The sequence below is a fragment of the Lithobates pipiens genome, unplaced genomic scaffold (genome assembly GCF_037356315.1).
Source record: "Lithobates pipiens isolate NorthernLeopardFrog02 unplaced genomic scaffold, aLitPip1_a1.2 Scaffold_35, whole genome shotgun sequence".
Classification (NCBI taxonomy): domain Eukaryota; kingdom Metazoa; phylum Chordata; class Amphibia; order Anura; family Ranidae; genus Lithobates; species Lithobates pipiens.
This window is the reverse complement of record NW_027507811.1, coordinates 8,633,975-8,646,034: the sequence shown is the minus strand read 5'-3', so window position 1 is coordinate 8,646,034 and position 12,060 is coordinate 8,633,975. Positions and strand designations below refer to the sequence as shown.

The 12,060-nt window shown below is 44.5% G+C and overlaps 2 protein-coding genes across 2 annotated transcripts in view; both read right to left on the bottom strand.

Moving 5' to 3' along the window:
• Positions 1 to 3,081: 3,081 nt before the first annotated feature.
• LOC143955474 (uncharacterized) overlaps positions 3,082 to 12,060 on the bottom strand; it is an 88,195-nt gene continuing 79,216 nt past the window's right edge. The window contains exon 12 of the mRNA XM_077465515.1: positions 3,082 to 6,324. Within this exon, the coding sequence (XP_077321641.1) occupies positions 5,614 to 6,324 (711 nt within the window). The 3' untranslated portion in view covers positions 3,082 to 5,613. The remainder of the gene's footprint in view (positions 6,325 to 12,060) is intronic.
• LOC143955950 (uncharacterized) lies at positions 7,057 to 11,958 on the bottom strand. Its single transcript, XM_077466076.1, has 5 exons — positions 11,863 to 11,958; positions 8,275 to 8,380; positions 7,435 to 7,781; positions 7,230 to 7,318; positions 7,057 to 7,149 (listed from the first exon to the last, which is right to left on the bottom strand). Exons 1-4 carry the CDS (start codon positions 11,913 to 11,915, stop codon positions 7,306 to 7,308), a joined length of 519 nt encoding a protein of 172 aa, XP_077322202.1. The 5' UTR covers positions 11,916 to 11,958; the 3' UTR covers positions 7,057 to 7,149; positions 7,230 to 7,305.

Sequence of the window (12,060 nt, the reverse complement as noted above, 5' to 3'; positions counted from 1 at the left end):
GAGCCCCCCCCTTTACATCAGGGTCCACAGACTTCCCGATTGCACTGTAAGGCAAAGTCTGCAAACTCTGATGTACTGTAAAGGGGAACGCTGATGTAAAGGGGGGGTTGTGTTGCGCTTCCTCAAAGTACCAAATGAACTAATATAAAGATATAAAAATAAATAATTATTACTAACGAGGCAAAAAATATATAAGTTGGCCCCGTTCTAAGATATGACAATATACAAATAAATAGTGCGGCATTGGAATAATAGCCTTTGGTAGAATCTAATGTCATTATTGATTTCAAAAAGTTTTTTCTCTGCATTTAGTTCATCTTCTTCCCCGCTGTTTTTTTTTTGTCCCTGCCCGCTCTATGTAGTGTTTACCACATGCCTCGAGCGCGGTGAGAGGTAAATTATATTCGGGGACACACCTGCTCGTCCCGATTGGTCCGTTTTTTCCTCGTGACATTATTTGAATGCAACGAAATATGCAAATAGAGGGCGGAACATGTCCGCCCAGTACTCTCAAAAGCCACTTCCGGTCACCTTAGAAACATCCCAGTCGAAGTCATTGTGTGACGTAACGCGTAGGAAACCGGAAGTGACGTTTACATCCGAGCAAGACGCTCGCCGGTCTTTTGTTAAGCTGTGTGTGCCTTATCCGTTTTCCCCTTGTGAGTAGACAAGTTTTATTTTAATAAAAGTGTTGATTTTAAATGCTACACTATGGTGGATCTTTTTTGACTTGTCCCCTTGAGCCTTTCTGCTATTAACAAACCACGAGGAAATGGGATGAGTCTTTGGTACCGTCAGAAGTCCGCTCTGCAGCCATCCCCCTGACCATTCCAAGCACTCCCTGCAATATAGTTGTTTTTCTCGCTGCATACCTCGCACCTGTGAGGTAATTATTTAGTGTAACCAGCACTGGCACGGAATACCACTGGAAGAGAGTTGGCTTGGCACATTGCACTTTCATTTTCTGATTGTGAATATTGCATCCAAATTGTACGATTGGACTATGTATGGGACACTTTATTGTGATTCACTGATTTACTGCGATTTACTTATTTGCTGCTATCGATTCCTGTTGGAATTGGCTTATTTTACGTTTTGTGTGTTTTTATCATAGTTTTTTTCTCACATTGCATTTTTTACACTGTATTTTTTATTTTATTTTTTAGTGGTTATATGCATTTATATGCATTTACCACATGCATCCTGGATTTTGACACTTGAGTGATGCACAGAGACACTTTAAAATAGTTTGAGATAAATTGTTGAAAAGATCTGGTCCCCAACCAGAGACGTCAACCAAAAAGAAAGAGCGAGGGGACTATTACGGTGCGGTTCACAAGATATAAAACATTGAAAAAAAACAGACATAAAAAATTATATCAATTTATTTAAATAAAAACATTTGACAGTACAAATGATCCACAAATGGTGTAAGAAATGACGTATTTCGACTAGTTTCGCTTTTTCAGCTTCCTCAGGAAATACATATGTCTAAAAATATATGTAGAAATCACAATTAGATGTGTGGTTAATGGTAATATGTTTGAAAAGATACGATGGAGGAAAGTACAAAGTTACAATGTGAAAAAAACATTGCACAGGGACTTACCCAAGCACCCGTGTCCCCGAAACAGCTCAGGTAACCAGGAGGAGTCTCCCCCGGCGACTGGGAGAGGTATTGTACCTGACACCAACCGAGATCTATATGGAGATATTTATGTTGAATCATGGTTTGTACTTGTCATAAGACTTTTCTTGGGTGACACCCATGCGTGAGATTTATCTCCATCACCAGGGGTAAAAAGGTGTGATTGGAAAAATTAGAAGTACCATTAAGGTGAAACAAACCATGTGCAGTGAAAAGGGACTAAAATAAACCCCCCGAAAAAAGAAGTAACTTTGTACTTTCCTCCATCGTATCTTTTGATAACATATTACCATTAACCACATATCTAATTGTGATTTCTACATATATTTTTAGACATATGTATTTCCTGAGGAAGCTGAAAAAGCGAAACTAGTCGAAATACGTCATTTCTTACACCATTTGTGGATCATTTGTACTGTCAAATGTTTTTATTTAAATAAATTGATATAATTTTTTATGTCTGTTTTTTTCAATGTTTTATATCTTGTGAACCGCACCGTAATAGTCCCCTCGCTCTTTCTTTTTGGTTGACATCTCTGGTTGGGGACCAGATCTTTTCAACAATTTATCTCATACTTATTTGGGATGAAGGTGCTTTTTGTAACGTTCCAATTGTAATCTAATATTACATTGTGAGGCCATCCATAACTTACACTTTAAAATAGTTGTTTTATGCAAATGCACAGATGCACTTTCAATGCGATTTTATAAGCACTTGGCACTGTTTTAGCTTATAAGCACTATTGCACATTTTTTTGCCTCGTTAGTAATAATTATTTATTTTTATATCTTTATATTAGTTCATTTGGTACTTTGGAGGAAGCGCAAAACACAACCCCCCTTGTTTCAATTTTCTAATAGCACTGAGAGCCAACTCATACAGTGTTTGCTGCTCCCGTTAGAATAGAACTTTACCTTCTGACCAATTTGTGGCCATAGAGCGAGGGAGCTTTTTTGATATACATGCTGATGTAAAGGGGCTCTAGGAATACTGGGAACTCTTATGTGAGGGCAGGAAGGGATACTTTCAGAACATGTGAAAGGGCGACCCTTCATGGTTTTTATCACCTGGGTCCTGAAGGTTCTAGTTACGCCTCTGTATGAACCCCATGCCTTCCCAGTGTTCAGTCCTTGGCCCCCTTCCTGAAGCACACTAGGCCACATGTCCTGCAGAAAAAAAAAGGCACGGGATCTCCTTCATATTCTATACCTTATCTAGAATAAGGGTCTGATTTGAATTTTGAGAGGGATCCCATACCTTTTTTTTCCTGCAGGGCATGTGGCCTGCTGTGCTTTAGGGGGGGGGGGGGGGGCAGGGACTGAACATTGGGAAGGTACCTCACCAGGGGACACTATCTGGCAAGGCACATTGTATCAATTTCATTGGGGACAAAGGAGTCATTCCTACATTCTTGGCCCGGTAGATGCTATAGTCTGCGAAAGGGGAGGGCCTAATGGAATCTCAAAGCCCCTTTAAGATAAGAGGGTCTCTTGAGGGAGGGAGTTCATAGTAAACCTTGTTACTCAAAAGAAGGGACATAATAAACACCAAGACACTCAATAATTTATTAGAAATAAATAATATATCCAATCATGTCACCCAGACATATAGATCCATCAACAACGCCCCAAAAACCGACACTACAACAATAGTCTACTTCAGCAATCCTGCCGCAAATGACAGCTCCCCGGTTGGCTGGTGAACAACAACAAACCAGCTGGTGTTCCTGTGTGATGTCTCCAACCACATATGGTCATGGCCATAGGTGATCAATGATGTCACCTGGGATCCTCCAGCTGCATAGTTTACAAACAGAAGCAGCCCGGAGAAGTGCTATTTAGCGGCACCAGGGTTTTTTTTTTTTTCTGCCACCATTGCTGGAGTACATCCAACACACGTGCCACGTCACATGTAGGATTCAACTATCTCCCAAGCCTTTAATTGAATGCAACTGTGATTTTAATTTGGCCCCTTAACCAAATTAAACGACCCGCTTTTCTCTGGGCAGCCATTTTTCCCCCTCCACAGACACCCATGCAATTTTTTTTTTTGGAACCAAAAGCTTGCAAGTTGTCCTTGAAGAAAGCAAAAAATATACAAGAGTTGGCTCCCATAGACGGCAATGGGTTTTGGGTGCTAGGTTTGGGATCTGCAGACTTCAGGCCGGGCTGGTAGATCCTTCAATTAACTGAACCCAAAACAGATCCTTGATGTATAACAAGGTCTAAATTCTGTGCATAACGTTTTCCGCACAAGCATTCTCCTGCTTTGTGAGACAAATGTTGATTTTGTTTTCCGCACGGGCATTCTCCTCTTTGTGAGACAAATGTTGATTTCGTTCTCCGCACGGGCATTCTCCTCTTTGTGAGACAAATGTTGATTTCGTTCTCCGCACGGGCATTCTCCTCTTTGTGAGACAAATGTTGATTTCGTTTTCCGCACGGGCATTCTTCTGCTTTGTGAGACAAATGTTGATTTTGTTTTCCGCACGGGCATTCTCCTCTTTGTGAGACAAATGTTGATTTCGTTCTCCGCACGGGCATTCTCCTCTTTGTGAGACAAATGTTGATTTCGTTTTCCGCACGGGCATTCTTCCGCTTTGTGAGACAAATGTTAAGTTCGTTCTCCGCACGGGCATTCTCCTGCTTTGTGAGACAAATGTTGATTTCGTTTTCCGCACGGGCATTTTCCTCTTTGTGAGACAAATGTTGATTTCGTTTTCCGCCCGGGCATTCTTCCGCTTTGTGAGACAAATGTTGATTTCGTTCTCCGCACGGGCATTTTCCTCTTTGTGAGACAAATGTTGATTTCGTTTTCCGCACGGGCATTCTCCCGTTTTGTGAGACAAATGTTGATTTTGTTTTCCGCACTGGCATTCTCCCGTTTTGTGAGACAAATGTTGATTTTGTTTTCCGCACTGGCATTTAGACATGTGCAAAAGGAAAAAATTTGTTTATTTTCGTTTCGTTTTAATTCGTTAATTCATTAATTTCGTTTAGTTATATTCGTTAACTTCCTTAAAATTCGTTTTCGGATTTCATTTAGTTTTCTACCGAATTCGAAAAATTGGCCACATTCGAAAATATTTCTAACGGATTCGAAATGATTTCAACATGATTCGACATTATTTCAACCACATTCGAAAATATTTTGTGACCCGATTTTAGGGCCATGTATCTCGGGGTCACTTGGTGCTAGAAACTACAAATTTGGATATGTTGTAGTGCTAGTACTATTGTGTTTGCATACCAAATTTGGGGTTTCTAGCTATAAGTGACCCCGAGATATGTGGCCCCAAAATCGGGTTGCAAAATGTTATTAGTTAACAGAGCAGAGAATGACATTTTGCGATCCGATTTTGGGGCCACATATCTCGGGGTCACTTATAGCTAGAAACCCCAAATTTGGTATGCAAACACAATAGTACTAGCACTACAACATATCCAAACTTGAAGTTTCTAGCACCAAGTGACCCCGAGATACATGGCCCTAAAGTTGGGTCACAAAATATTTTCGAATGCGGTTGAAATAATGTCGAATCATGTTGAAATCATTTCGAATGCGATTGAAATAATTTCGAATCATGTCGAATTCATTCAAATTCATTCGTTATATTTCTTTCGTATTCGTTGTAATTTGTTATTTTTTTATTCGGACATTCGGATGCATCCGAATGTCCGAAAGATGCAAAATTCGTCCGAATTTCGATTCGTTGCGAAACGAATTGCACAAGCCTACTGGCATTCTCCCGTTTTGTGAGACAAATGTTGATTTTGTTTTCTGCACGGGCATTCTCCTCTTTGTGAGACAAATGTTGATTTCTTTCCAAAAAAATTCCCACACTCAGGTCAAAGAAAGATCTTTTATCCCGTGCGTATCGAACACAAACTAGTTCACTCGTCACTACATCCCTGCGCGGGATCCTTGATGTGTAACAACAACATAATGTTTTCCCGCATGGGCATTACAGAGTGTGAGACTTCTGATGTGAGATAAGTGTTGATTTCTTTCCAAAACATTCCCCACACTCAAGGCAAGAGAAAATCCTTTCCTGAGCGTGCCGCAACTGGTGTGCGGTGAGATTGGACTTCTGTGAGAAACCTTTCCCGCACTCGCTGCACGTGTACGGCCTTTCGCCCGTGTGCATTTTCTGATGTGTGTAAATATGGGACTTCTTTGAAAAACATTTCCCGCACTCAGGGCAGGAATACGGCTTCTCACCCGTGTGCGACCTCTGATGTGCAACAAGGTCTGAATTACACGGAAAACATTTCCCACACTCGGCACAGGAATACACCTTTTCTCCCGTGTGCAATCTCTGATGTCTGACAAGGCAAGACTTCTGTAAAAAACACTTCCCGCAGACGGGGCAGGAGTACGGCTTCTCCCCGGAGTGTGCTTTTTGATGTATAGAAAGTTCTGATTTGTGTGAAAAACATTTCCCGCACTCGGGACAGGGATACGGCTTATCCTCCCTGTGAGATCTTCGGTGTATATCAAGGTATGGTTTATGTTTATAACTTTTATTGCACTCAGGGCAGGTATAGGGCTTCTCCTCTGTGTGAGATCTTTGATGTACGACAAGGTCTGAGCTCTGTGTAAAGCATTTCCCGCACTCGGCGCAGGAATGCGGCTTTTCACCCGTGTGCAATCTCTGATGTCTGACAAGAAAGGACTTGTGTGAGAAACATTTCCCGCACTCCGGGCAGCAAAACGGCTTCTCCGCCTGGTGAGATACGTAATGCGCGTTAAGTTCCGATTTATGAAGAAAACATTGGCCGCACTCAGAACACGGAAAGAGCTTCTCCCCCGTGTGAAATCTCTGATGTACAGAAAAACGTAATTCAGAACTGAAACTTTCCCCACATTCAGGACATAAAAATTCCTTCTCCTCCGTATATTGCTGATCATCCCATATATACTCCTCCTCCACTTCACACTCAACTTTCATGGTCATCAGATCTTCACCCTAAACCAACAGAACGGCAGAAAATCACATCTGTAACATAGAAGTATTTATGATGTGAGATCACATAGAAAATATCATCTTGTAGAGTCCACACATCATCTCCACATGTCAGAGTGTTCAATCACTTTATGTTCCCGACCCTCAACTCCACCTACCTGATGATGGTGGGGGATGGGGTGACCTTCCTGTGTGGAATCCAGAGGACGGGGACATCTCTCTGGTGGGCTTCTGCTGCTAGTTGTCACCATGATATCCAGAGGTTCTTCTGAAAACTCGTCCATCACACCATATTCCTCTTCCTCCTCTTCATATTCTTTAATAATGATATTATAATTCTCAAGGTTTCCGCTCTAAAAATGTATATTAAGATTAATTAATTTATTGTAGCAAATAATTTTGTGTATAAATCATAATTACCAATAATTGTTATTCATCTACCTGACCATGGTGACGATGCATCACACCAAACTCCTCATCCTCCGCTTTATACTCTTCTTTAATAATAATATTAAGATCCCCGAGTGTTCCACACTAGACATAGAACAAAACATGAATTGTAACAAACACGTTTGTGTATAAATCATAGCTATCAACAATTGTTAATTATTTACCTGATCATGGTGTGCATAGTTATGATCTTCCTGTGTGGAATACAGAGGACGGGGACATCTCTCTGGTGGGTTCCCATTACTGGATCCATCTGTAGGAAACACACACACTGACTGAATACATTGTTTCTATGTGTTTATCAGATGATGGGGGATCTAGGTGGAGCCTCCGTACTGCTCTCTCCTTTACAATAAAGTCTCCTCTTACCCGGTGATGTGAGGGGCGGCTGATTGTCCATCATGACGTCCTTGTAGAGATCCTTGTGTCCTTCTAAATACTCCCACTCCTCCATGGAGAAATAGACAGTGACATCCTGACACCTTATAGGAACCTGACACACACAATGATACAGTCACCATCCAGACACATCCCTTGTCTGTTACTGGATAATGTCCCAGAATTCCCAGAATCCTCCTCACCTCTCCTGTCAGCAGCTCCATCATCTTCTTGGTGACTTCTAGAATCTTCTCCATGTTGTGTCTCTCAGGTTTTAGGGAGTCACATGGAGGCACTGTGATGGTCATATGATCACCGGACTTCACAAGAGGAAATCTCTGTATTGAGGAACCAATAGGAACATCATGTTAGAATCCCAGAATCCTCCTCACCTCTCCGGTCAGGTCTGTGTTTTATTAATAGAGATAAGAGTGATGTCATGTGACCTCCCAGAATCCTCCTCACCTCTCCGGTCAGGTCTGTGTTTTATTAATAGAGATAAGATTGATGTCATGTGACCTCCCAGAATCCTCCTCACCTCTCCGGCCAGGTCTGTGTTTTATTAATAGAGATAAGAGTGATGTCATGTGACCTCCCAGAATCCTCCTCACCTCTCCGGTCAGGTCTGTGTTTTATTAATAGAGATAAGAGTGATGTCATGTGACCTCCCAGAATCCTCCTCACCTCTCCGGTCAGGTCTGTGTTTTTATTAATAGAGATAAGAGTGATGTCATGTGACCTCCCAGAATCCTCCTCACCTCTCCGGTCAGGTCTGTGTTTTATTAATAGAGATAAGAGTGATGTCATGTGACCTCCCAGAATCCTCCTCACCTCTCCGGTCAGCAGGTAGATGATCTCCAGGGTGAGGTTTAGTATCCTCTTAGTCATGTGACTCCGGTCCTCCTCCATCCTCATTGATGTGGTCATGTAATCTATGCTGTAGATGAATAAGAGAATTATCTGGGCTGTATTGGTTGTACAATATTAGCCAATTCCTCCACTGGCCTCCACCCCTCTCTGCCAATACCTCCTCTGGCTTCCATTCAGTGTCCTCCACCCCTCACTGCCAATCCCTCCACTGGCCTCCATTCAGTGTCCTCCACCCCTCACTGCCAATCCCTCCACTGGCCTCCATTCAGTGTCTTCCACCCCTCTCTGCCAATCCCTCCGCTGGCCTCCATTCAGTGTCCTCCACCCCTCACTGCCAATCCCTCCACTGGCCTCCATTCAGTGTCCTCCACCCCTCACTGCCAATCCCTCCACTGGCCTCCATTCAGTGTCCTCCACCCCTCACTGCCAATCCCTCCACTGGCCTCCATTCAGTGTCTTCCACCCCTCTCTACCAATCCCTCCTCTGGTCTCCATTCAGTGTCTTCCACCCCTCTCTGCCAATCCCTCCTCTGGCCTCCATTCAGTGTCCTCCACCCCTCACTGCCAATCCCTCCACTGGCCTCCATTCAGTGTCCTCCACCCCTCACTGCCAATCCCTCCACTGGCCTCCATTCAGTGTCTTCCACCCCTCTCTACCAATCCCTCCTCTGGCCTCCATTCAGTGTCCTCCACCCCTCTCTGCCAATCCCTCCACTGGCCTCCATTCAGTGCCCTCCCCTTCTTTTTATGTGTGTTGGTCTGAATCTAGCCCACTCACTTACTAAGATGGAAAAGAAAGTCACCTTCTAGCATTAAATATTAACTCACAATCCACACTCCATTCCAAGCCCCCCCCCCCCTATACTATGATGGCCTAAATCCCAATAAAAGTAGAAAGAAGATAAATTGTTACCTCTCCGTCTACCTGTGCCACTGTCTACAGAAGACCAAATGCCAGATGAATTCTTCTTCCGAAACCGACTCTTCCCGGAGGGTCCATCTCTCTCCTGATCCTCTCCGGTGATTTTTCCTGATGACCTCCATGTCACTACCGTGTCCCGTACTGCGTCTTATCATGTCCTGTACTCTTCCCTGTACTATGTGTCCTGTACCATCAACTGTAATGTGTCTTGTACCGTGTCCCTGTAACATGTCCCCTGTTCAATGGTTTGTATTGTGTCCCTGTAATGTGTCCTGTGTTTTGTATCCTTGTCCCTCCACCACATCCTGTTCTCTGTCGGTGTGCTGTGTGTTGTACTGTGTTCTGTACGGGGTCCCTGTACTATATCCCATAGTAATGAGGGGATCAGTGGCTGTATCGTGTCTTGTACCATGTCCCTGTATTGTCATGTACCATGTCCCTGTACTGTGTCCCTGCACTGTGTCCTGTACCATGTCCCTGCACCATGTCCTTGTACTGTGTCTCTGAATTGAGTCCTGTACCGTGTCCTGTACCATGTCCCTGCATTGTATCCTGTACCGTGTCCTTGTACTGTGTCCCGTATCGTGTCCCTGTACCATGTCCCTGCACCATGTCCTTGTACTGTATCTCTGAGTTGAGTCCTGTACCATGTCCTATACCATGTCCCTGCATTGTATCCTGTACCGTGTCCTTGTACTGTGTCCTGTATCATGTCCCTGTACCATGTCCTAGTATTGTGTCCTGTACCATGTCCCTGCACTGTGTCCCTGTACCGTGTCCTGTATCATGCCTTGCACTGTGTCCCTCTACCTTGTCCTGTACCATGTCCTTGTATTGTGTCCCTGTATTTTGTGCTGTATTGTGTCCCTGTACTGTGTTCTTGCACCGTGTTCTGTACCATGTACTGTGTCCCTGAATCGAGTCCTGTTCCGTGTCCCTGTATTGTACCATGTCCTTGTACTGTGTCCTGTATCGTGTCCTTGCACCTTGTCTCCGTGCTGTGTCATTGTACCGTGTCATGTATCGTGTCCTGTATCATGCACTTGCACTGTGTCCCTCTACCATGTCCTGTACCATGTCCCTGTACCGCGTCCTTGAACTGTGTCTCTGTACTGTGTCCTGTACCATGTCCCATGCCATATACAATGTCCCTGCACTGTGTCCCAAACCATATACCATGTACCTGCACTGTGTCCTGTATCATGCCCTTGCACTGTGTCCCTCTACCGTGTCCTGTACCATGTCCTGTATCATGGCCTGTACCATGTACTTGTACTGTGTCCCTGTACCGTGTCCCTGTATTGTGTCCTGTACCGTGTCCCTGTATTTTGTGCTGTATCATGTCCCTGTACCGTGTCTTTGTATTGTGTCCTGTATCATGTCCGTGTATTTTGTACTGTATCGTGTCCCTGTATTTTGTGCTGTATCGTGTCCCTGAACCATGTCCCCGTGTTTTGTGCTTTATTGTGTCCCTGTACCGTGTCCTTGCACCGTGTCATGCATCGTGTCCTGTATCATGCTCTTGCACTGTGTCCCTCTACTATGTCCTTCTACCGTGTCCTGTACCATGTGCCTGTATTGTGTCCTGTACCGTGTCCCATAACATGTTCCTGTACCGTATCCTTTGCACTGTGTCTCTGTACCGTGTCCCATACCCCATCCCTGTATCATGCCCTTGCACTGTGTCCCTCTACCGTGTCCCGTACCATGTCCCTGTACTGTGTCCCTGAATCGAGTCCTGTACTTTATCCCTGTACCGTGTTTCTCTATTTTGTGCTGTATTGTGTCCTGTATTGTGTCCCTGTACTGTTTCCTTGCACTGTGTCTCTGTAACGTGTCCTGTATCATGACCTTGCACTGTGTCCTGTATCATGACCTTGCACTGTGTCCTGTACCATGTCCCTGTATTGTGTCTTGTACCATGTCCCATACTCTGTCCCATGTCCTTGCACTGTGGCCCATACCCTGTACCGTGTCCTCGTACCCGATCATCGTGTCCCTGTGCTGTCAATGTGCTGTGACCTGTAGTGAGGAGATCGGCTGGAGGAATCGCAGAGTTCTCTGAAGGACCAGGAGATCGGCGCTTTTCCTGGTCTCGTCGGTTTCTGAAGAAGAAGAAGACTTCAGCCGGCATCGGAGCTTCGCTCAACCAGAGGCAACGGGGAAACCTTCTATGTAGATAGAAATTTGATGACAATGTGATCCGTTAGACCCGTTCACACGCATGGAGGCCAATCAATGTGTACCCCCCGTGTGAGGTCTGGGGGTATGTACGGGTGTTCCCGGGGATGAAGACATAGACTGAGTTCGGGGGCCATTAGACCACACAGATCTCAAATTGTGGGGGCGGCATCAAATCACGGGCCTCCGCCGGGGGGGCGCACTGCTACGCCTCCTGTGAACGAGGACTACACCCCGCTTTTGTTTTATTTCCCCCATTATTTCTTTTATACCGCTGTTTTCACTTCAATCCATGAAAACATCTTAGGAATTACCGAGAGCGATAATAATCTCAGCCCTTCGATAAGTCTGAAACGACGCACATTTAAAAGGCAAAGCGGTGAAGAACAATTTGGTTCCTAATAAAGGGCAGTGACGAGAGGTATGATAAAATAAGATCTTATTACCTCCTCAGCTGCCAGTTCAAGCAATGTCTTCCCTCTATTTCCAACCGCCTCATCTCTCACCCGGAACTTCCTGCCTTCACTGGCATCACTTCCTGCCTGTAGCTGACATCACTTCCTTTCAGTTTTCCATAGAGATGTCCCGCCTGGTTAGAAGTGAGATCACCACCTTGTGGAGCTCAGAGGTACTGCAGCCCCCCC

Excerpts from the sequence above, each read along its gene's own strand:
- LOC143955950 (XM_077466076.1), bottom strand. The coding sequence starts at position 11,915 with ATGAGGCGGTTGGAAATAGAGGGAAGACATTGCTTGAACTGGCAGCTG. Across the intron at positions 8,381-11,862 it reads TTGAACTGGCAGCTGAGGAG|CATAGATTACATGACCACAT; the intron begins GTAATAAGATCT and ends ATTCATCTACAG. Across the intron at positions 7,782-8,274 it reads TCTACCTGCTGACCGGAGAG|AGATTTCCTCTTGTGAAGTC; the intron begins GTGAGGAGGATT and ends TCCTCAATACAG.